This window comes from Scatophagus argus, chromosome 18 (assembly GCF_020382885.2).
Source record: "Scatophagus argus isolate fScaArg1 chromosome 18, fScaArg1.pri, whole genome shotgun sequence".
In the NCBI taxonomy this organism is placed as follows: Eukaryota; Metazoa; Chordata; class Actinopteri; family Scatophagidae; genus Scatophagus; species Scatophagus argus.
The window spans coordinates 15280026-15305530 of record NC_058510.1 but is presented as its reverse complement, the minus strand read 5'-3'; the positions used below and the strand labels follow the sequence as shown (position 1 = coordinate 15305530).

Genomic DNA, 25505 nt, shown 5'->3' with positions numbered 1-25505 from the left:
GCCTCCCATCAGTGGCTGTGTGGGCAGAGAGATGAGGTGTGGTGTATTCCCCGTTCAGTTCCATGCTAATACCCTGACCATAACCTCATCAACAACCTCTGGACATCTACACAGTGCTGCACCGTAATCTGCCCGTGAGATGCTCAGAAAGACAAAGAACAACAGATTTTACAGGAAGATGAAAGAGACACTTTGCACCAAAGGCTCCAGTGTGGGTGTGCTGATAAAAAACAAGAGTGAATGAATACATGAAGGATTGTGACCCATAAGTAACCCACAAGACTCTCTTCTTACTTGTCTGATATAATTTACTCAATTGATATTCAAGCTGAGGTGATCTGCATTAAAAAAACAATATGGCCAATTATAGGCTGTTTTTTCACTCTGAATTACAGATGTACAGCTGTGTGCTGCTACTCTTAGTGTGTGTATTTGCTTATATAACTAATTATCTAATTTTGTTCATGCAGTGAGAGACAGTGTTTTCTACTACACATAGAAAGGATGACTCCCAGACTGTACACAGCAGAAGACTGTCACAACATTGAAAAGCTCCAATCCTGATATGAACTGAGCTTGCAACCAACTCATCTGAAGTAAAACACACTCTCGTGAGCATTGGTGGTTCAGTGGTAGAATTCTCGCCTGCCACGCGGGAGGCCCGGGTTCGATTCCCGGCCAATGCATCTGTTTAGGTGAATTTCCCCATTGTGGGACGATAAAGGAAATCTTATCTTATTGTGCGCCTCATGGGCCTCACATGAAAACAGCCCAGCTTGTGACAACACCAACAGGTGTGATTTTCAGTGACTGAGAAACACCTTCCTACCTTATGCTTTCCTTTCTTCTCATTTCAGTGTGAGGCCAGAATGAGTGAGAAAACCCAAAGATACCCTGCAGTGTTTTCTTGTAAACAGACACAGTTATATTAAGTGTTTCTCACCAAAACAAACTGCATGCATGTACACTACATGGACAAAAGTACTGGACCACCTGATCATTACACCAACAGGGATTTTAATGACATTGCATTCTAAATACATAGACAGCTTTGTAGTTTTAACAGCTTCCACTCTTCTTCTCTCTTCACTCTTCCTCTTACTTTTTTGATCAGTGAAATCACGTGAAACTCACTGAGGCAACTGCCAGTTTCATTTACCACAAGGGCAATTTCACACGCAGACTTAACTAACAATTGATGACATATTTCCAGCTGAGGTAATAAGCTCAGGACATATTTGCAGTACAGCCCTCTGCAATCTACAATCAATGTGAATCACATCAGCCGCGTGCTTTTATGTGCACATGTGGCTTCTTCGTGAAGTGTTTGAGATACAAACAAAACAGGAACTTGTTTTTTATTAAATAAATACACTAAGTAATTTTCTCTTTCATAAATTTGTGTCTAGTATGGGTTCTTACACATGAGAGACAGTTGTTATTTGTGGTCGTGGCGATAGACATTTAACAGTTTGACAGTTGAGACAGTCCAAAGACACTGACCGATGAGACTGAAACAAACCCACTTGGTTGTGTATCTACTCAACAAGTGCTTGTTGCACAACAGAAGATGCTCTACACAATCAGAGGCCTTTTGTGAGGCACACTGCATTGTCATTCCGAGATACATGGAAATGGAACCTGTGCTACTATTTCACACCGAGTCAAAGTGACTCATCTCACAGGAACACAGGCTGTAAGCACGGCCACCCCTGACACCATGAAGACAGGTCTCCTCTACTTAGTTTTACGACAGCTCCAATACACGCAATCAGCCGTAAAATTCACCCTCACACAAAAGAGCCCTCCAATAAGCTTCTGGTGGAGGGCAATAAAATTCCAGCCGCCCTCAGGCAGAAAACAACTGCTTCTCCTCAAGTCGATTTATGTCCAGCCCTTTCTCGTTGGGGTGATGGAAAAAAAAAACTGCAATGTTTCTTTTTTGGGACAGGGAGTCATCTAGAGAATCGACGGCCATCACGAAATCAGTTGCTGTAAAACATGATGGCAGGCTGAACGGTAAATAGCCCTGCCTGTCAACTGGACTTTCAAAGGGTTGGCCATACATCAGCGAATGCAGAGAATTTTCTGGATGCTGTCACGATTACAACAAGTGCAAAGTACATAAAATATATATTTATTTACGTCAAGAGATATGATTCAACATAATTGGCTCCCACTGGCTTTTTAATCATATTTGAGAGAAAGCAGTATGTTTTACAGCACCTGATTTCTTTATTGAACAGGTATCTTGGCCACAACACATGCAGTAGACACAGTTACAGATGGCCCGCAGTTTGTTCTGTAAGAACCACTATGCACTGAGGTATGGCGTCATATACAGCAGAGGCAAGAGGTTAACGCAGTGAGCCAAGGCCATTACATCACCCACATCATACCGAGCCCCACTGAGTTTAACAGTCCCAGGTAAGTCATGGAACATGTCCAATTGCCAATGTAGCTTAAGTGCAATGTCAACTTAATGGTTTATAAGCTTTCACACTTGATATCAGTGTAAAGTAGATGTCTATGGTATGATTAGAGACCATGAAGCTGAATTCTGTGTCAAGTTAGGCTTATATGACTGCTGTTAATCGGAATTGCTTCAAAAAGTACAAACACACAGATGAGGTAGAAATGTTGTATGTCTTAATGTCACTCTGTCTCAGTCAGGGGTGTCTAACTGATGCTAAGGTACAGCAGAACGTGGCACCACATAACCCTGACTGACATTGTGTAGGTGGTGTAAATGCTAAACCCTGCTTTGAAGATTCTTTAAATCTGCTTGACACTGTCTATGCACACAGGTCTCTCCTCTACAAAGATCATTATTCCAGAGTTTTGGGCTTCGGCTTAGATGCCTATTAACAGGTTTCTTCCGAGTATTACACCCGGCATGTCTCTCTCTCCCCCTCCTATCTATTGACAATCCTCACTCTCCTGATCTCTAAACCTCACCACCACAATGCATGTTTCAGCTGGGATGAGAGAGAGCAGTGATGGCTGCTTGAGTTCATCAACAGGGGTGTAAGCCTGAAAGTTAACCGGCACAGGGCCATTGGGCTTTCAATGTGTAAGCTCTCAGAGCTGAGTAGTATCACCAATGAGGGATGCTTTAAAGATGTGCAGTGGGAGTGGAGAGAGAAGGCTTTGGGTGTTAAAGTACTGTAGCTGTGGGTAAGTTTTCCAAAGTACACCAAGTGCAGATTTCCTGGCAGAAGGGGGGAGAAACGGTATTACAATAGAAGGGATGAGCTCAGGGACTAATGTGTAAACCATCTGTGTGACCGATAAAAGTGATTGTGCTCCCATCCATGTCTTCTAAAAGTCTATGAACACAATTCACTTGTAAAGGAAGAGTAGTCCTGTTAGAAATTTAATCAATCAGGGAGAAACTGAGCAAAACTGAGTAAAATTTTATCGACAGTGCAGTTTATCTAATATACAGTTGTAAACAGACAAACATGTAATTATTTGCCCATAGAACACATACATACACACAATTCCTGGCTGAGAAATCAGATTTATGTGTCACTAAAATAGTCGAGGTGAACTCTGTGAGTTTATACTGTGTCTCCCTGCTATCATATATTTTACCTTATGACTGCTGCTACAAAGCAGGGAGAATCACATACTGTACGGTCTGGATGTGCCCATAGAGACAAGATTTAATGTAAAGCATAACAGCAGCACTGCCAATAGACAAAGGGAATCCATTTGGAGCCATTTCACGCATGATGTAAGGCGACTCGCTGAGGAAGAGGAGGAGGAGGACGGTGGATAATAAATGGAACATTCTCCCTCCCCTGTCTACCTCTGAAGAAAGACAGTTTTCCCAGTCTTTCCACACCGAGGTGACGACAGGAGAGAGGGAGCAAAGGCTGGCTCCTGCCATTTATGATGAAAGCATGCCTACAACTCCAGCACTTTAGTAGTTCTCTGAGCAAATTGCACTTTTCTATATCCTCAACAAGTTTCTTCAAGTTTGCAGCTTTACAGTCATTTTTTTTAACACTACAAATTCAGTTGCATCCATATCCATGTGAAGAAGAGGTGAAGCAGAGGAGTTCTGAGTTACTCCTGCTGTGGTGAAAAGTCCCTCAGTTTGACTTCTAAAGGAATCTATGAGCATCTACTAAAAGCATGAAGTTGTCACGATATGGACTGGTGCTGCTGAATACCCCGTGTCTTCAATATGCTCCTGAGAACACAGGCATGCTTCCACTCTGGGGTAATGTGATATTGCTCAGACCTGGAAAAGCACAGGACAAAGTTTGGATCCCTGCAGAGGATGACTAACTTAAGCGTCCTTGGGTAAAAACCCTACATACCTCACATTTAGAATAACAGCATCAGCAGAATGCTTAAAAAAGTTATCTGCGTATGTTCTAAAGACATGCTCGGCCAGATTGGTACAACCCATGACATAATCACAAGATTCCCTTTTAAATTGGAAGAAATTTTTAAAGTTAATTTTGCAAGTGACTTGGCAATGTATAGCACAAGGTTTCATGCTTACAGAGGAATTTGACCCTGTTTGCGAGAGAGGTTACACAGGTTCCAACAGTGACACCACAGTGCCCCCTGCTGCAGCTGCATAAAAAATCCATCTGAAGGGAGATAACTGCACCACAAGCTCCAATTTCAGCCAATGGATCACTCTGACACCCCAGAGAGGCGCTTAGACTTATTCTGATGTACTTCTTGATTGACAAGCTCCTGCCACAGTTGAGTGAGTCAGTGTGGAAGGAAGAGATGTTGCATATAGAACAAGAATTCCCTTGTGTCCAAAAGTGTGCACACAGCGCTACACCATGGCACAAACAAGTTGTCAGCTTTGACTATATTGGCACCGCATGGGAGAATAGAGTGTGATGTTTAAGATTAAAAAGTGAAATGTCATATATTTACATCTGGTTACTTAGTGTGATGTCTATTCTCGTCATGGTTTGGACTGACCGTGCTATAACTATATCTTTTCACAACAGCTGAAATGAACAAAACAAGGAAATGCTAATTTTGATAATTTGCACATTTTCATGACATTTATTGCTGGTCACAGTAGATCTCATTAAAACAGTTTTGAAAGAAGTCATGGAGACCATAATGAGGACAGTAAACCACCACACAACAGCATGGCCTGACAACACAACATGTTGTACAAAAACCTGTTTGAAAGCATACGAGGCACATTTCAATATTTCATTCCGATTCTCTCAACCACAGCAGCCGCGAAATTCAGCCGGTGAGTGTGTTGTTCCACTAGGCATAAACACCACACCCCCCTACTGAGCCTAGCCTCATTCAAATGGATGAGACATCGCACGTGTTAAATGTAGAGGCACACTGCCATGTACTGATATGAAGGAGGGGGGAGGGGTAAATCTGCATGTAACCCATACTGATTTGTCTCATAGAGTCAACTCTAGTTCCAAATCAATCAGATGAGGTTTTTTTTCCTATAAAAGAAAAAGCAAACGAGCAGTAACATTGTGAGGTAGACTTTGTTTATAACATTCATATGGTCACTTTGTTTGAGACAGTTTAATGTGGTTTGAATTAACAGAAAACAGTTTTGATTGTAAGCTGATAATGTGCCATGTTTTAACTACACTAACTCAGTTTGTTGCTTATTTGAATTAAGTCACTAATACAGATGAAATGTTTAGAACCTCCAACAAAATTAATGTAGTGTACTGATGAGAGATATTTTTCCTGCTGTGTACACATTGGCTGTTTTATGAGTCTGAGAAGTTTCTTATATGAAGCTGATCCATGCTAGGAGTACAGGAGGTCCAGGCCACTTGGACATGAGATCTCATGAAACACGTGAACTGTTTCTTAAATCCCATTAGTCATTTGTTCTTGAGCTGAAACCCAAAGGAAACTGGCCCAAACATCACAATAATCCACTGGTAGATGAGTATAGTGTCACATGCAGGCACACATGGACAGTATATTAGTATGGGTATCCACAAACAAAAAAACTCAAACACACTCTAAGAAAAACACGCGCACCCATGCACTCAGACACACCCAAACCCATAGTGACGGGGACACACATACACACACTCACAAACACACACCAAAATAGACAATCTGCCGGTGTGTGTTGAGCAACACAGGCAGCATCATCTGCCTGCGGTAAGAACATTTTGATATTCATATCAACCCTCAGTTCCACACACTCCAATCAAATACCTCTCTCCATCTCTCTCCCCCAGACATAATGATGACACAACATAAAAGTGAAGTGCAGAAATCCAGCAGTGCAGGCGTGGTGTTTGATCTAGAGAAAACACGGCAAGCATTTCTGGAGATAAGCAAGCTGCAAAGCATGAAGGAGGGCGAAAAAAACATGCGAGACAAATAGACGAGAACTTGGAGGTACTTTTGAAGCTGAGCACATGCAACGGAGTTACAGGGACAGATACAGGCAGATACCGGGGTACAGCGTTACACACACATGCATACACACTTGTGAAGGGATGTGACTGGCAACAGAAAGAGTGACCAGCCAAGTTATGGGAGAGCACTGGGCCAAAGCGGCCGTCCTGCCAAACTGCCCCACAGGCAGCCGAGGACAGTCCACCACCATGAACGTCATCAACATCGCAATTAGAAAGTAGGACTCAGCTGGTGGACTTGGATGGACTGATGGGGATGGAACAGTGAAAAAACAAAAAAAAGAAGCTATTTTTACATGCAGTTATACAACTCTACATTTCTGGCATCAGTTTAAGGTGACTCCACCGCTTTCCTTTGCAAGAAACTTCCAGAAATGTCAGCAGTATGGAAATTACAAACGATTACGAAAGCAACACAATGTGCACCTCAATGTGCAAAATTTCACTTTTCAAGTAAAGGAATGAGCAATTTTTACAATTAAATGTTATTGATGTCTACAAAGAAGACACAACAGAGAAATGATCAAGTCAGGAACAGACTAAATCTAGATGCCAGCCACAACCCTCCCTCCTTTGTCTCAGCCTTGTTTAACATAGATTTAGCTTCAGAGTGCTAACTGACAATATTGCTCTTTGCGGGTAAAAAGAAATGTTGCTTTATGACCCTCTCCTTATATGAAACACTGCTGCCAAGATAAATGTTTCAGTATTCACTTTGCAATTTATTCTGCCTCCCAAGTAATGTGTGGCTGAAATGTTACTCTGTATTCCCTCCCTGCAGCAAAACTCATTTTCACAGCCACATGACAAAATATTAACACAGAATGAAATGTCACAGTGAATTCTTTGTCAAGCTAATGCAAGGGCTGATTCTCCTAATGCCATGTTAAGAGGTGCTGTGGCAAGGAGGAACTCCCGCTGTGGCTACTCTGGTCTCAGGTGCCACACCTGTGCTAATAGGACTGCAAATTGGAGCATGGCACACGCACATTGTGCACACATGAGGATAAAGGCCAGAGAGACAAGGATCTGTTTTTTTTTTAATATCTTTATTTTTAAATATTAAAAATGTACTTGCTTATCATAAAATACACATGGAGATGGGTAGGATAAGAAAGAGAGAAAAGATAAACAAAGAGTGAGAAGAGGTCTTTCAGTTTGACAGAAGTGCAAAAGCTTGCCTGGATTTTGCAAACTCATAGCGAACAATCTGTCGCCCTACAAAACGTCACCATGTTATACACGTTACCAGGATTAGAAATGTATTCTATACTGTACATCTCACACATATGTCCTGAACTTCTGTGCTCAGAAACATACTGATCACACACAAACACACACACTTTCCACTGTAACTCACAATCCCATCTGCAGAGAGCAAAAGAGGAGTGAGGTGCACCGAATTACAACAGAGAAAAGGTTTCTTGTGGTTGTTGGTGATGATGATGTGTTCCACGGTTGTTGTTCAAAGAGCCACATTTGAATACAAGTAGGTGGCACATCTGTTGAGTATTTTTTTTTTTTTGTCATGAATTATTAACATCCCATCATTGCTGGCAGCAACAGCCATCATTATTTCACTTACGAATAGAAATGGCGCCAAAGCATCTCATATATATATCTACACTGTCTGTGTTGAAAACGTCTTTGTAACAAAGGAGAAAAGTGATTGATCAGCAGCCATGGAGTTTAGCAGAATACTTACAAATAGCCACATGTACTAGGTGATACATGATATGGTGTGCTCCTCATTAGGGAATTTTCTCTTATGTACCAACACAGAGTGCTCAGAGGTCATTTAAATGACAGAATTAGTGGGGATTTCAAGTGTTTATGGATCACACAAAAAACCAACATCAGGCTCAAAATGGTTACCACTTTTAAGTTTAACCACTGAACTGGAGTTATGATTGAAAAAAATAAATGTCAGACTTAAAATGTTACAAAATAAATTTGATCATGTCTACATGTGGATTTGGTTCAATGTTTAGTGACGGGGAAAAAGAAAACACACACACACACAAAACAATTTTTATGCGTTTGAGCTGCATAACGTTAATCTCCCTAATGCGGGGGTTGAACTCGCTCACTTCTCTCCTTGGCAACGTTGCGTACCATTTCACCACTTTACACATAATATAACTGTCACTTTCCACATAGTAACAGGCTGGAGTTGGGCTGAAGAATTTTCTTTTGTGTAACTTCTGGTAAATGATTGTCTGTTTTTCAGAGTGTATGTGTTTCTTGCAGTGATGAATGGATGCGTTGGTGAGCCCACGTGCAGTTCATTTACCACCTGATGATCAATAAGGGAATAAGGAGGAAAGAGACATCTGTCTCTTGTCTTCGCTCTCATCTCATGGATTGTTGAGGGGCTCTTGAAAACAACACAGAGAATGAAGGATAAACAGCAGAATGAGAGCATGAAGAGGGGTGGACACAAAGAGGAGCTTCTTTGTGTCCATTAGGGTTCAGACGAGGGTCATATGAAATACTGAACTGATTCTGATTCTGAAGACTGGAAGGTCATTATGGGGCGCTTTGACAACAAACTGAAAGATGTAAGATAAGAGATGCACACACACAAACACACACACACACATACATACATAACCATAACCCCAGAGCCGTACTTTCATGCACTTGTGTCCCCAGGTAGTGACTTCTGTTCAATTTATTGTAAAGGCAAGTAACATCATGAAGGCTCTTGCCTGTGGACAAAATGCCAGTTAACGTAACTTCCTCCTGAAACCTCCTGAAATTTTCATGTTGCGTCTTCATATACAATGTCAAACTCAAATTCTGGTCAAGTCCATTATTAAGACTAACATGGGACAGTTAAGAAACAGCATAACAGATCTTTAACCTTCATGTCAACAAGCCTTCCCTCCAACTTTACTTCACTCTCTTAAATCCAGTTGTCATTACAAGACATCCAAACAGAAACTGGTCATTTTAGGATTTTACAGAAGACTACTGGTTAGACAAGACAGACAAACAATTGATTGTGCACAAAATTAAACACACACTTTGCTAATGGCTGTATTGAGGGTTGTTTGTGTGTCCTCAGGGAGTGTCATCAGAAGGTGAGGCCACACACAGTGTCACAGAGTGAATCAGGGCTTTTACAGCATGATGGCCTTTAAACAAGCAAGCGAGAGAGAGTTACTGACAGGGGACAAAACAGTGTGTCACAAGATGCTTCTCTCCACTGTTTAAAGACAGACATTTACACTGATGCGCGTATACAGGACAGTGCTTCTGGCACAACAAAGCAATAATATCACAAACCATCAGCGTGTGTGCGTCTTTGCATGTGTGTGTGCATGTGTACACTGATGGATGAGTGTCTTCAGAAATAAATGGGCGCCTATTATTGGTGCCTTTTATAGGCAAATTCCCTGCTGACTTCCGAATGGGAATAGCATGGAGTCTACCCGCACACACGCACGCACGCACACACACACTCACACACACACACACACACACACACATTCACATAACGAGCCCCAACTGAGGGGCCCTAGGCTGTGGCACATCTGTTGTAACGGAGACATAAGGCATTCATGCAGGGACTCTCAAGATTCTCCATGTAATACCTCACAAAGGAAGAAGGAAAGCAGAGTGGTGGAGGGGGGTCTAATGACAATTTTACCCAAAAATCCCTTCTGGATAAAACCACGGCTGCACAAAGACACACTAAGACACATCCTCTCAAATTGGCCCACTGACCTTCAGATACCCTCTTTTATACATAAAGCTTTAGTATTCTTTACTTCTAGCCCAGACAGACAGAGAAAACTCTTTATATACACAGCAGCAAGTCACTATGGCTCACTTCTATGATTTAAAGTTTTTTAAGATTACAAGTACTGTTTGTTCATGATATAAATCTGTTTATTCCCAAGATTCTACTGCATCAACACAGTATTTATTACATGTATCATAGCACAATTAATAGTAGAAACAGTTTTTTTAATGAGTTGTAATGTAATTCCACATTTTTATGATTTCACCAAAAGTAAAAAGACATTTATTTATAAATTGGAATAAGTCCCCTCTCCCATTAGCACTAGCTGCACAGCGCAGCATGCAGGCCCAGTCACAACAATGCATCTCAGCTGGCTTATCCAGCAGCACCCTCATATTTAAAATATGGTGGCTGTCAGTGCTGTGCATGAACACAAACATGCTCATGTTTTTCGTGAACCGAAGTTATCCGTTTGCAACTAATGAACGCCAACGCTCCTGCAAGCGTTAACGATGCTCATGCACTGCTTTATGGCATCCAGCTTTAAATGAAAGATGGTGGCTAATCAGAGCACAGAGGCCCAAATTTATTGCAGTTCATTACAAATGCGGTGGTTGGGGGATATCGTACAGCCTAATGAAGGCTCTCTTTCAGAAGCACAGCTTCACAGGATTGCTCGTGGACGGCTAACAATCATGCTAGCAACAACTCTGTTTTCAATACAGAAAAATTAACAATCACAAAAAACATGTAGTGTTGGATTTACTGTTGTAGATCTATTTTACAAAACAGACACTCAAGGTTGGATTACAAAGCTTCTGAAAAGGATATGTTTGGACAATAAATGTAAGTCAGTCAGATGCAGCTTTCCAGAGGGATTAAGTATGTCATATAGGACATATTTGCATTGATCCCATATGATGAGGTGGGGTGATAACACGTTAGTGTATACAGTAGGTGTGTTGATCCTGTTAGGGTAAATTACTCTTGATGGGGATGGATGGGTAGAAGGCGGATGTCTTGAAATAGAATAGCTTGGTGCAGATCCCTTTTAAAAAAGTTTTCAAGGTTCAAAATTCAAAACTGTAAACTATAAATGTGGACTAGTGAACTGTAACTGTGGATATGGAAAAATAAGTCGATTACATCCTACCAGGAATAGAAAGTAATAAAAGTTTTTGTGTACATTTTTGAAAGATGCCACAAATTTAAGAAAAATGTTTCAACTGACTGTTGCTGGCGATATTAATCCCATTTGACAATAAGGACACTGCAGGCCAAGTCACAAATCACACCGACTAGCAGTTGTGCAAGAGGAAAGCATACAGCGCTGTAGCATGTGTGTGATGTGCCTGCAGTACTTTAGCAGAGTAGGACATAATCTGAAGAGGTCTTTAGCCTTTTCTCATGAGAAGAGAAGCATTGAGAGCGCGCAGCCGTGGTGTTAGAGGGGATTCAGCTCTCTGTCTGCTACAATATGCCTGTCAAAGCTCTCCAAACCAGGCTTAGCTTCCCAGCCTTGGCACCGCCTCCCTCCCTGCCCGTGCCAGTGTCAACTTCAGCTCAGTATGGCGCCAGCTGCCAAAGCCAGCCTCAGTTTAGCTCGTGGCAAAGCTGGCTATCCCCTCAAACTGGGTTTCTTCTCTGCTTCCTACAATGCTTCATTCCTTCCTTTGCTTGTATGTTTTTCATTATTTTCCTTTGTTCTTTAATCTTTTCTTTTTCTCCTTTACTCCTTTGCTTGATTTACCTCCATTGTCCTCCATGCTTACAATTTTTCATTATTTTTCCTCCTGTATTTACACGACTAATTCAAATGCATCGAGTGCACACACATATAGGTCTCCTTTTGTTGCTTTAGGTTGTCTTCTCATGTGTATGCAGAGCTGCATTACAAAATCCTTCAACTATTAGCTCCTGCGCCATACTCACAGCTATACTAATTACTATGATATTTAAACCCACGCATCGCTCACAATCCCAACTAGCCTGGTGTATACCATACCCCCCGTAATAAATGAACCCAGTCTAAAACAGAGCTTTGCCTTCCAAAGTCAATTTGAGAGCCAATTTTCAGACATAACCTTGGAGTGACTTTGGATCTGTGAGGGTAATTACATATGGTTCTGTGAGAAGTAGTCAAGTGTTGAAAAGAGCAGCTCATGGTCTGAAGACTCTTGAGACAAAAGCTACAGAGGGATACTTGTCATGCAGAAGAGACATTCGCTTGGTTTAACAAGGAGCTGAGAGGCAGTCGGGTGAAAGAGAAATAGGTCTATATTCAAAAGAATAAGCAACTGATGGTAGATTGAATTTTTCTGTTTAAGATGGCATTTTCTGTTGAACTGGCTGTGACTTTGTATAAGCAATTTCCCAGAAGGCAATTTTACGATGGAACCACATGAAGAATACACTGTTGCCCCCATGAGGCAAGGTGACAAACACTCAGATGCGGAGAAGATGACCAAAAAGTAAAATGGGCCAGACTCACATAATGAGACAATACGAATAAACAGCAAATATAATTTATCCAGTTCCAAAGTGGAAAGCAGGGCAATGTCTCTCTGCCAGTATGTCTGTCTGCTGCCAGTGGGCCTTGTGGGTGCAGCACTCTCCACATATGGATAATATGGAGGAGAGTCTTTGTTATCTTAGTGCTCCTAGATACACCCCTCTGGGGGTCTTTGGGAAGGCAACAGGATCCCAGCAGGGGGCCTGTATCTGTCACCTCGGTTTAGGGCAAGTCACATGGCAGCTGACCCAAATCGTCCTCCTAGGGGCAATGCCAGGCCCCTCCACAGGACTTCACCGCTGCAGATAATAGGCTCGTCTGGCAAAGTATCCAGACACTGGAACCAAAGCAGCCCTGACAGCTGTCAACCAGGACCAACATCCTCCTGCAAGAGAGACGCACACGCACAATACCAGGACGGTAGTGTGTGCATCGCCACCATAGTATGTCTGTGTATGCGCGTGGGTACATGCGTGATTGTTTTTCTACGCAGGTGTGTGTAGATGAGAATGTGCTTGTCTGTGTGGATCCCTCCACTTTTTTGGCACTGCCTATCCGCAGCTCTGGTTAAACACCCCGGCACTTCCAGACAGTATTCAGGCAGGCCGACACCATGTCAGGAGCAATTTGGCGCATCGGCAGAAATCTCTTCCTGTAGGGGAGCTGTCATGGAGGAGAAAGCAAAGGCACCTATGTGATGAGCTGGGTTGCCTCCAAGCTGAATAAAAAGCTTGGTGACATGACCTGATTTCACCCATTTTACAGAAAACCACAGCAAAAGATGTAAGAGTTGCCTGCTGCTGTGCAATATGGAGTAATAACATCCTAACCCCCGGCACAGGAGTTGTGTATGTCATACTGCACATGCTATACAGCTGAAGGAGTAGTTCTGTCAACAAGAGTGGAGTAATGTTATTTATACTGGTGGCTCAGCAGGTCCATATCAGCTATTTCAGCTGTTTGACATGCACTAGTGATGCTTGAAGTTCAGGGCTGCTAGGTGACCTTTGTTCCACATCATCTCTCAGACTGTCTACTACACACCGTGCAACCCTAATTCAATCCAGTGCTCACATTTAACATCACCATAACATGTCACGAATCAAAAAAAAAAAACATACCCTGATTTCAAGAAACTGTCACAGTAAAAAAACAAAACTTTGTTTTATGTTTGGTCTGGATTTGTTTCTTCAGTCATTGGCTAGTCTGCACTGTAAATATCTTTCAACAATCCCACTGTTCGACCTCTTGTGAAAACCCATTCAATCCAGTCGAAGTTGTTCACTCAGTACACGCCGAGGAAGGGACAAGTAATAAATATCACTATACTCTGTTGTAGCTCTTGTGCAATACGATAATAACGATCTCTTGTCAGAACTGTAATGCCCTCTGTGAACTGGTGATGCTTTGCTCATTTCCTGCAGATGTTTAAACTCTGAGATGTTCAGCCATTTTATCGCTAGTTGTCATTACAGCATTGGTACTTTTGTTCTTATTGCTGTGGCTCATACTGTGCTTTGTGCTATTTATTGCATGTGTAAATACAACACTGACTTAAACCTCCATTATGCACTCAAAAACACTGCTGAGTTGCAAACAGTAAAGGCCTGTGGTTCAGCTTCCAGTGGAAAAAAGCAGAAAGGTATTCCCCTACTGTGATGGATTATAACTGCATAAGTGGGAAACAGGGAGTTGCTAAAAAAGAACTCAAGTGCTCAACAAACCTTCCCTGGGTAAGTGAAGTTCAAAAACTAGGAACCTAATAAACAAGCAACAACCGACAATAAATCCAAAGCCCCAGAGGAAAATGAAATGAAAAACTGCTTGCTGCCGCCCACAAGCCCCTGAGCAGAGCAGCGGAGGTGAGGATAAATTCCACTACCACACTGAGTCTTTCAGGACACAGAGCTGACTCCGGTCCTTACAGGCTAATTACATCTCGCTACAGCGGGGTATGTGCCTGTCAAGATGTATGTGTGGGCATGTGTGTCTCTGTCAAACTGTGTGACTATTTCCGTATGTGTGTTCTCCTCTGAATATATGTGTGATGCTTCATTTTGTCTGAGTGTTCTTTTATTGCCTAGTTGCTGGGTGACGACATTTACACTTTCTGGTCAGGGCGAGTTGAAGTGTATGTGTCCGTGTGTGTGATGTGGTATGTGTGTGTATTCCTGTAGTTGTGGGGACAAAACTCTGTTTGCACAGTCACATTGTGAGGATCCACTTTACTTATGAGGACAAAAGGTAAATCACAAGGTAAATCATGAAATATTACGGTGAAGAGTTGCTTTAAGGTTAGGTTGAGGTTTGGTTTTGGTTAAGGTCAGGATTGGGATTAGGCAAGTAATGTTTATTGTTATGGTTAGGTGGTGGGTAAGCCTCCAGGAAATGAATGGAAGTCTATGCAATGTCCCCAAAAAAGATGGAAACACAAGTGTGTGTGTGTGTGTGTGTGTGTGTGTCATCAGCAGTAACACCTCACCAAGTTCAAATATATAACCATGTGTTTGCCTGAATCTGAGTGTCAGTCTAAAGGGATTGTTTTCTGAGCAGAAACAGGTGCTGCTGGCTGATGGAGAAACTGTCATATATTCCTGTGTGCATGTATGGTTCTTTTCTCCAGTTCATGCATCCTTCTGTCAGAGGGTTATCAATATGGAGAAGTAACAGCTAGCTGCTGGTGGTTGAAGCAGCAGCTAGCTGTTACTTCTCCATATTGATAACAGCTAGCTGCTGGTGGTTGAAGGTCAAATGAATAAAAGAAACAATATTGACTTGAAAAGTAAACAGTTTATTTGAATGTGTTGCAAAGTTTGAGTTTTATGTTTGTTTGATTGATCTTAATGTTCACTGACAGCCATATTTACAGAAGCAGAAGCAGCTATTCACAAACATTGTTGCCAGGAGTTTCCAGCTGTCAAGTACCACCAGAGTGAACATTAAAATCCTCTGAAAGGTGCAGATCATGTTTGGATACTCAAACTCAGTCAGGGTCCCTTTGATGAGATGACAAAACAGATCATGATGCACAGTAGCTAGAACTCCACTGAGCTGTCTGTTCGGCCACCAGAGGGCAGTCCCTGGCGCATCACACAATTATGACACAATGTAGCTTGAAGAGAGGAGACTGGCTTCATTTTTTCTGACATATCGCGGTGTATATTGCAGTTAGTACATTGTGTTGCTGCAATAACCTGGAATGGACCACTGCATCCTATTGCAATCCAGATCTGCTGGAAATCAACCTGGAGTCAGGTCTTGCTGACTAGGCACTTACAAAATAAACTATCCTTCAATTTCTATTGTCTTTGCATTAGCACACTAAAGATTGTTTTTAATATTGGAAGATGTATGTTTGATGGTTTTAGTCTCTCTGGCTCACTCCTGCACCATTTCTACTGAAATTAGAAATTATCATCCTGTACTGTAAAAATCACATCAGGCCATGCATTAAAATGTTCAGGAACCACTGCAGTAGACTGTAAATCACACAAAATGCCCAGCAAACAGAGAATAAACAGAGTCCAAAATGTGTGGGGTGAAGGCATTACACTGTCTGAGAGATGGTGGTGAGAGACAGACAACCAGACACAATAGTCTTCAGTCTATGCCAAAAGAGGCTACATTCACTCATAAACACATCTGTACATAAATGCAGACACACACTCTCTCACACACACACACACACACACACACACACAGCACAGACAAACAGAGTAATTAGTCTTTGATTTCCCTCGGCAGTGTTCTGGTATCAGGGGGCAGCTGCTGGGACCCTGCTTTAGCCTTGGCTAATTTCACTCACGGCTTGATCTCAACCCAGCGCAGGTGCCCACTTGGCACCCAACTGCCGTTGCCATGGCAATGCCAACTTCAGGGGCCAAGAAAATGCCAATTGTCCAAGGAGCTCAACCACAGGAGCCCTGGATGTGACACTCATTACAAACAGGCCATATTAGCACAAATTGGAGACACAGTCACATATGGGCCGCATAGTTAGCTTCATTTAGGCTTTTCCTTCTTGCATTGTTTGTTTTTCTTTTTTTGAAATGTGTTTGTTATTTTGAAGCTGGTATCCGCTCCCAAAAACAAAGGAGATGTACTCAGATTTGGTGCAGCAGACAGCATGTGGACAATACTGCTATAACTTGGGCTTGAGTGCCTCTCTGTGGTTCACAATTGTCACTGCAGCGTCTGCCAATCCACACGTCTGTGTCTGTGTGCACCTGCTGTAAAACACACGACTAACAATGAACTGCTGATTCAGGTACGCGTGCTGTAACGAGCTTTTCCCTCTAATTCACCCCCTGACTCTGCACTCATTAAGCCCATGGGACAGGTTTATTTACACTCACCTCTGATAGGGACATCCAGACTACCAGTACCAAAGGACTCGCTGCTGAAATCATCTTCATTTACTTGTTTTATATATATATATATAAAAAAAATCGGTGGCGACTTTCACACTAAGTGAGCCAGCAAATTGGATGAGACTCAGTAAAGTCAACAGGATTAATGATGTCAGACATGAGACAAAACAGTGCAGTGCATAGGCTGTGATGCCATCACAATCAGACATGTCCGATCATTGTGTGTAATGCAGTTTGCTTTTTGAAGTTTATGTGTCACCCTAATAACGAATTTAAACCCAGCACTGATCTTGAGTAGCTCTGACTTTTGTGACTGACTGACCCAGGCCGACTGCACTTCTTAACAGTTGGGCATGACTCACAGTTTTATACCACACATTCAAAAGATTTTTTTAATTAAAGAAATCAAGCTCGCTTCTGCATGACACCATGAGTTTGTCTTGAGCAACAACAACAGTTTAGAAGATTTATATATCATCATATCATCATCATCATCAAAATGTTAATGCAACAGACCAATTTGCCTGCAAAGACCATTAAAGTTTAATTTAATTTCATCTTATTGGCCATATCACACAAATTTCATTCCTTTATAAACTCATTTCCACAGATCCATATTGTGAATTTCTTACCTAAGGCCATCTTCTAACCAGGAGTCATTTTAATTGCTGTATTGCCATCTGGTGTATGGATGAAGCGTCTGTATCACAGCCATTTTCAGGCATTTCCTAGCTAGAAGTCGTATGTTTTCACACAGAATGAACTCTCAGAAAGTAACCTAAGGCTACAGAGCTAGATGAAAGTTTGCACTTCCCTCTCAGACTCTCATAACAGTCATTCAGCTGGAGCTGTATCAGCCCTGAAGACTGACTGATGTATCAGTTTATAATTTTCCAGCAGTGTGCCACGAGACCACAGTCTTTACTATCCTTGCAAATAAGTTGCATGTTTCTTAGCAATTCGTGCGGCTGCACCACAAAACAATTTCAGTTGTTATATTTGAAATTAAACTTTTAATCTAACAAGGCGGTTTGCCATCATCAATACAAACATGAAAACTCCCGACCAACCTAACTGAAAAACTGCAAGTTTTTTGACAATGAGCTGCTTTTATGGAGCAGGCAGAAGGCAAGACAGAGTTTGACAAATCCTGCAATGCAAACAGTGTAATGTCAACTTAGCTTAAAGACAACTGAAGCATGTAAGACCTTGTGGCACAACGATAGCATGTCTGACTCCAGATCAAAAGGTTGCCTGTTCAAATCATATCAGGGTCAGTGATTTTTACGGTAAAAGAAGCTTGCAGTCAACTGATGTATCCTATTAAACCTGTGCTGTCAACAGCTTGAAGCAATCTACTTCACATGCTCACTGATTAGGCTTACAATACAGTATGTCTCTGCAGCTACTCAAATACACCAAGCTGGAGTATGTGGGTACTTATTAAGGCAAGACTACAACTTTAATCAAAGTACCATTGTGTTGCTACTGGAAATTACATTGATTATTGAATTTCCCTTGGGATCAATAAAGTATCTATCTATCTATTGATCTGATCCAGTAGTTTATAGTATCATCACTGTGCTTGGTGGTATGATTATTGGTTGAATGTCTTAACACTTATTTACTGCTTAATTTCATGTTTTGTTTTGTTTTGTTAACATTTTAGTTATATGTTAATGCACTAAAAAGTTTCTATCCAGAGTGTGCTACTATCAGAAACAATGCAATATAAACCAAACAGGAATTTTTCCTAAATTCACTGCTTGTGCTGCACCTGAGGGGGTTTGAAGCTGATGTCATTTAAACGCGCAGCAATCTGATCTGGAGTCAGACACTCTACTGTTGCCTCACCGAGTCCTCAGAAAAGCTTTCTGTTTAGAATTAGAGACACTTAAGAAGGTCACAGAAAGACATTTGTGCAGACCATCATTTAAGAATATACCCCATGGATCTAGTTTAATTTAAAAAAAAGGGAAAAAAAGGAAAAAATAGTCTTCTGCCAGACCACTACTTCACACTTATGCCCAAGTGGTGGCAGTAGTGCACCAAAAAGCTGTATTGGCAACTGCCAGTAAACATCAATGAAACCCTGAAAGTGGTGAGTGAGTGAGACATACACCACACTTCGCACTTGACTAGTAACAGGTATCACAGCACAGGTTATACCAGGACATCACGGAACCACAAGGTCCTGTTTCTGCTTTCTATGTCGAAATTCATAATTACGTCTGATGTCTGTGATCTGAGGAAATACGCCATCAACAAAACATAATTTTTTCATTATTATCTTCATAAGAAAATATGTAAACATAGAGCTCAACTTCACACTAACATTGTTCCACAAGAAGAACATTTATGCAACACAAGGCCTACAGAAAACAGATCAACTGCTGAGTTACACTCTCAGTTTCCACCTGGCATGTCAATTGTAACTCAGATAGGTAATCAATGTGAAGATCTGTTTGGTAGGGACAGGCAGGCTCCAACATGCAGCTCTATGACTGCATATGAATCACAGTAAGATAATCTGACTGTTGAACCTCAGCCAAACATCACACACACACACACACACACACACACACACACACACACACACACACACACACAAACAAAAGGGCTTGGGTGCTGTCAACAGCAGAGGCACCGAAACTTGCAGTGACAACAGTTGTTTCTACATTAACTGCCACCAGCACTGTTTTCTGTCCATATCAGCTGCAGGGACACACAGTAAATCTGAAACCACTGATTACGGAATTTTGATTAACGGAAAAAAACAGCGGATATCAGCATTCAGTAAATATATAGTAAGGAGTATCAGTCTGATGTACTGTCAGAACAGGCTGCAGTACATCAGAGAAATTCAGAAATCTACAGACTCAGTTGTAATATTATCTGTTAGCTGTTTTGTCTCATGTTATAAAATGAAATGTTTACTGCCTATGCGCTGCAAAACCAAATCTATATATTGTTTATCTGCAGCTGCACAGGCATACGTTGACACTATGTAACAGTGCTCGTGGCGTGTGAACATTTTGAGTTCATACACATGTTTTTATGGAGCAGGCAGGAGGTTGAACAGGGATCAGACAAGAGTTTGACAGGATCGGCAATGTAAACCACGTAATGTCACTGTAGCTCTGAGACAACCAAAACATGTGAGACCTCGTGGCGCAACGGTAGCGCGTCTGACTCCAGATCAGAAGGTTGCGTGTTCAAATCACGTTGGGGTCAATGTTTTTTTTAAAGTAAAACAAGCCTGCAACTGATCACTCAACTGATCTAAAGTCATTAAACCTGTGCTGTGAAGTGCTTGAAGCAATCTACTTCATATAATCACTTGTAGCAGGATTGTGTCTCATCAGCTAACATTGAGTGTGTGGGCACAAAATGAAATAACTGTACCTGTCAGTGTACAGTAACTGTCTCAGCTTGGTATGTTTAAAGGGATTATTCTGCTTACATTAACTTACATGTAAACTTTAATGCTACTGAGATTTTGAACATGATTCAAAGTATTAAAATGACCACATCCAGAATTCTAACACAAAACATGCAATAATAATAATAACAAGGGACAACAATGTACAAAAACAAAGACAGCTGAGTTTGGGTAAAAAGCAAAGGTCATTAGTTAAAAGGAGAGTGCATTTTATTTGAGACCTCTCCAAGTAGATTGACATCACTCCATGCCCAGCAGAGCCCAGGAACTTTAGGGATGTACGAGATCCAAAATACTAAGAACAGTGTTGTCATTAATGGGTTAATATGAACAGCTCTGGTTAACTGGGATCCTGCGTGATAGCAGGATGGAGGCAGTAGCCGTTGTAAAGAGGTGGACAGACTGGATTTACTACTCACAACTACACAGACACAAAGAAGAAAGCACCCACACACACTAGCATAAAATACATATGTACACACACACAGGCTATTACACTAGTGTAAAGTTAGTTGCTCCAGAGGAGCAAGGAGTTTGTAGGGATTTGGTAAGACTGATATAAAAATAATTTAAAAAAAGAAGATTTTTTAGGTTGAAATTTTGTCATGTTAACAAAATTCAATGTGGTGTCATCTGTGAGCTGTAAAGAGCCCATACAACCACAAGGGGGAGCACATATTCGCAGCACAAGAACAGCAGACAGATAATGAGGAGGAGGAACTACACGTGCCAAAAACCTTTCAATTATTTTCCTGCAACTGACAAAAATAAAATTGTGTCCTTCTCCTGTCATTCTTTGTGTATTGTCTAAGAAGAACCACAGGCAATGGAAGAAAAGAGAAAAGAGTATTTCAGACAGCAGGTGCAAAACAGCTGCTCTCAGCCCTGGTCCTACCTGATGCGTAACCATGGCACCCATCACATAGTCATTATAAGAGTCAGATGCACATGCACACATACTCTTCCACACATGTACGCTGTTCCTCATGCATGCATAAACGCACACAAAGCCAAAAAAGCATCTGCTGAACTTCTTTAAATGCTAAATACCTAACGTGGAAAGTGTACTTTTCAACATGAAACGGCAGCAGAAAACACAATGTTCCTGAGAAGGGCACATTTTCAGATTTCACAAGATAAGAGTGGCCCCGTGACATCAGATTTTCAGAGGAAAAAAGTGCTCACAAATAAGAGTCAAAGATAACACTTTCAATTCAAACTCACATATTTCATCACCATTAAGAGGAATACATTATGACGGCCCTGCTGGCTCTCTGAAGTGATGAAATCACCACACAAATCATTCATGTCATCACTAAACCAGGACACATCACAGTCAGTTATGGTAGAGGACTATCTTTGCTGTAATGTGAACGTATTGTGTGTTCAGTTGTATCATTAGCTGTTTTGCTGTCGCTGCCTTAAATTCATTTTATTGATTTACTCAGTGTAATCATTTCACTGCTGAGTAACTACTAGCAAACAGTCATCTCATTCAACAACTTAAATTAACTTCTCCCACTCACACAGACAGTAAGGGGGGTGGGGGTGGGGGGTGGTGGGGGGTGTAGCAGATCAGTAAGTGGCCCCACATCAAAGCCTGGTGACTCAGGTGTAGTCAGCACTGTTCCCATGGGAAGGAGGCTGTGGGCTTGTGGGAAATCATTGCCAGTTGATCTTGCAGGTGGGGTGGGCAATGTGATCTCATCCTGCCTATGACATGGACTTTGTCAACACACTCTTATACTACCAGCACATACACCCTCGCAAAACACTTTAAGACACATACATCAAACCTTGAATGCAACACAAAAGTGAAGGAGGACTGCCAGTGAGTTGAAATGATCAAACATAGAACATGGCGCTGTGTGGTAGTTTACTGAAACACAGTAATGTTGAGGCAGTAAAAGCAGACAGGTGTAATTTAAAGCACATGTTACTGAAACTCTCTGTAGTACTGCCAAATATTTATGCTCAAAGCTGTGAGTACAGACACTGGCAAAGTTGTTTTTGCACAAGGAAGAGCTGAATGGAAATGAGAATGAGATGATGAGAGAAAAAAAATGCAATCACATTCTTCCCTCTTCTCTCAGTTTCACTCACACTTTGACTCACCCTGTCTTTGTCATCCACAACATCACACAGCATGTCATCAGCATCCAAAATGCCTCCATCTCCATGTTCCAACCTGTGGACCTGAACCCAGTAGCTGGGGTCCTGGAAGAAAGGAAGAAAAATGAGAGGCAGTATTAGCTCTGTAATGAGATCAGCTTTATCTGCACCTTATAGACTTTGGATTGGAAGCCTTTTGGAAGTAGAGCCATGCAACATGCTAGCACAGTGAAAGGAATTAGCAGCTTGTGTCTCCTCAGGAATCAACTGATCTAATCACCATGTGGTTCATATCGTGATCCGGTCAGCAGTCACATGGTTCTGGATTGACATTTGACAGCAGTTACCCTCCCCCCGTTACTGCCTTTTTTGCATCACCATCTGACTATCATCCATGTACATAATGCATGCAGGGACAGAACTTTGTGCAGACAAAGTCCTACATCAACTCAATGCATCAATCCAATATGACCGCTTTGGAAGGGAAGCATAAATAATGACTTTTCACAAACTATCAATAAATACTGTATGACGGGCACAATATTAGCATTAGACAAATGCTGCTAAAATATTGAACTGGCAGGTAGATTTGACACCAGCCAAAAAGCAATGGTAATCTACTGAGTGGCTTGTAAAATTTGAAAATTCACTAGACCTTTGAACAGTACAATAAGACAGAAGAATCTCAGGTCCAGAGCTGACCAAACCAGCAGTTAGCTGCACTTTAATTTAGACCAATCATGTAATTACTGTGTTTTGCCTTAATACAGTACTATAGCTTGTAAAGGAAACCACTGGATAGGTAAAGCAGCTTCATATGGGCTATAGTGTGAATGTTAGACTTTTTGTATACTGCAAAGAGAATATCGTCAAAGATCTCGTGTGTGGCATGGATGTTTGGTGTTTAAAATGTCCTTCTTTCACCACTGCTCTCCCTCACTATGGCTTTGCCCAGCTCATAGCCCACAAGCACTGAGGCATGATGGCCCAGTAAGTGAGGAGGCTGAGAAACCACTCAGCTCAGAGATTGTCCCTCCTTCACCATGTTAGGAATGAATCTTCTTGTTATTCTTCTTTTGTCTCCACTTTGTTCTCACTCTATTTCACTCTTGTCCTCTGTGCTTTCTCCAAAAACTGAGCTGTCTTTTTCGGGTCTGTGGTTAAATGCCTTCATGCAAGGCTCTGCGGTACTGAGCTCCAGTGTGGTTCACCAGGCAAAATGGTCCAAAGCATGAGGTAAATAACTGCGTGGTATTTTCCTTCATTCTGAGGTTATTAAGAGGGAGAAGATGGCAAGTTTATCAGTGACGTTTCCAACAGATAAATCGGAAGCAAAGAGAGAAGTATGTAGTTATCATGTCATGGAGGCCACTGAAGGAATAATGCAATACTGTAGCCATAAGGACAGATAGCTAATATTCATCTATAGATTCATCTTCAGTAAAATTTAATGAGGTGCTGTTTGACTCAAAAGTCTAGCTTGAAAGAAGCCCAACCTGGAAGAAAAACAAAACATTGCTAAAACTACACTACAGTACCGCTACAAAACACACTGAAAACCCATAAAAAAGAGAGAAACAGCAAAATTTACCATCTCTGGAAGTCATTACAAACCACAAACTGACCTTTGGAATTAAACAGGAAAAAAATCAAATCTTTAAATATTCAAATGCAGACACTGTCCATGTCTGTTTCACAGGGTTCTCAAGACTTGTTACTTGGATGGATTATGAGGAACAAATATGATTCTGAGAGAAGCTCAGCCGCATAACTTAATCCCAGAAACACACTCGGGATGGAAGGAACACGTTTGACATTGACAAATGCAGTTTTGATGCGACTTGATGTCGGGCCTAACATCAGTGGTGCTCTGCCTCCAGCAAGCCAAAAGCAGTACTTATGAGTTCTCTATTCAAGGACTCTTCATTACAAGAGTATTAGCAGAGAATTAATCGCTAACTGGGATTGGCTCGGATTTTGGGGGTCAGCTTTGGTCGAAACACACGCACACACACGACATAAGTTTTTGTTTTTTTGTTTTTTGTTTCCCTGTTGAATACTTGCAAGTCTTCGGACAACACAGCTGGACATGTTCACCATTCAGCTCACAAAAACCCAAGTCAAACCCCCCTTAAGCCTACTTGTTAGTATTATTCACCCCTCTTTATTTATCTCCTGAAGACCTGTGCTGCTGTTCAGGAGCAAATTAGATGCAGACTTTGTTGTTTCTGTCACTAGGGTTCTCTCATTAAAAAAAATGGAAGTTGTTGTCTTCATTGTCAAAAGACAAAGCACCATTTTCACATTGTTGAAAACATTTGGGATAATGTAAGCACACAACTCAACAAAATATATTACAAAGCTCTATTTGGTTATAGACATTTAATTTAAAAATGCTACATAGCTTTAAATGTGCACCAGCAAAAGAACTTTCATTGCATCTATCACATCTGAACACATATGGTCTTAATCAAATGTTGAACACATGGAAGCCAGTGCAAAGGGACTGAAGAGAAACAGAAAAGAGTGCATTAGAGTACAGGAGTACAGAGTTACTGTAGTGTTCAGCAACAGCAAGTAAGGAGGACAGCTGTACAGTTGATAAAGTGTTTGGTATAAAGCTTTCAGACTTTTTAAAAAAAAATTGCCTTAGTGTTTCTCTACAACTAAAGATTTTGTTAAATGCATGGTTTCATGCATATGGACAAAAGCTGTACTCTGCACACAGAGGGACAAAGTCATCTGCCCTGCTTATAGGTGACACTTCTCTGGGCACAAGACACAAGAAATTTCCTAAATGGAATCAACGTCATAATATCTTCAAGCATCCAAAAATATATTTTTACTCTCTTCACAAAAGGTTGCACCGGGAACAGACTGAAAATAATATTATGCTTATGTTTCGGGACTG

At 41.4% G+C, this 25505-nt stretch overlaps 1 protein-coding gene and 2 non-coding genes across 6 annotated transcripts in view; 2 read left to right on the top strand and 1 right to left on the bottom strand.

The window, feature by feature from the left end:
* The window catches only part of LOC124049562 (partitioning defective 3 homolog), a 314519-nt gene that overhangs the window by 257504 nt on the left and 31510 nt on the right, over nt 1-25505 (bottom strand). For all 4 annotated transcript variants that reach the window (XM_046371346.1, XM_046371347.1, XM_046371348.1 and 1 more), the window contains exon 2: nt 22598-22699. In XM_046371346.1, the coding sequence (XP_046227302.1) occupies nt 22598-22699 (102 nt within the window). The remainder of the gene's footprint in view (nt 1-22597; nt 22700-25505) is intronic.
* On the top strand, nt 616-686 carry trnag-gcc. Its single transcript has one exon. It is a non-coding gene; the product is annotated as a tRNA-Gly (tRNA).
* trnaw-cca lies at nt 20203-20274 on the top strand. Its single transcript has one exon. It is a non-coding gene; the product is annotated as a tRNA-Trp (tRNA).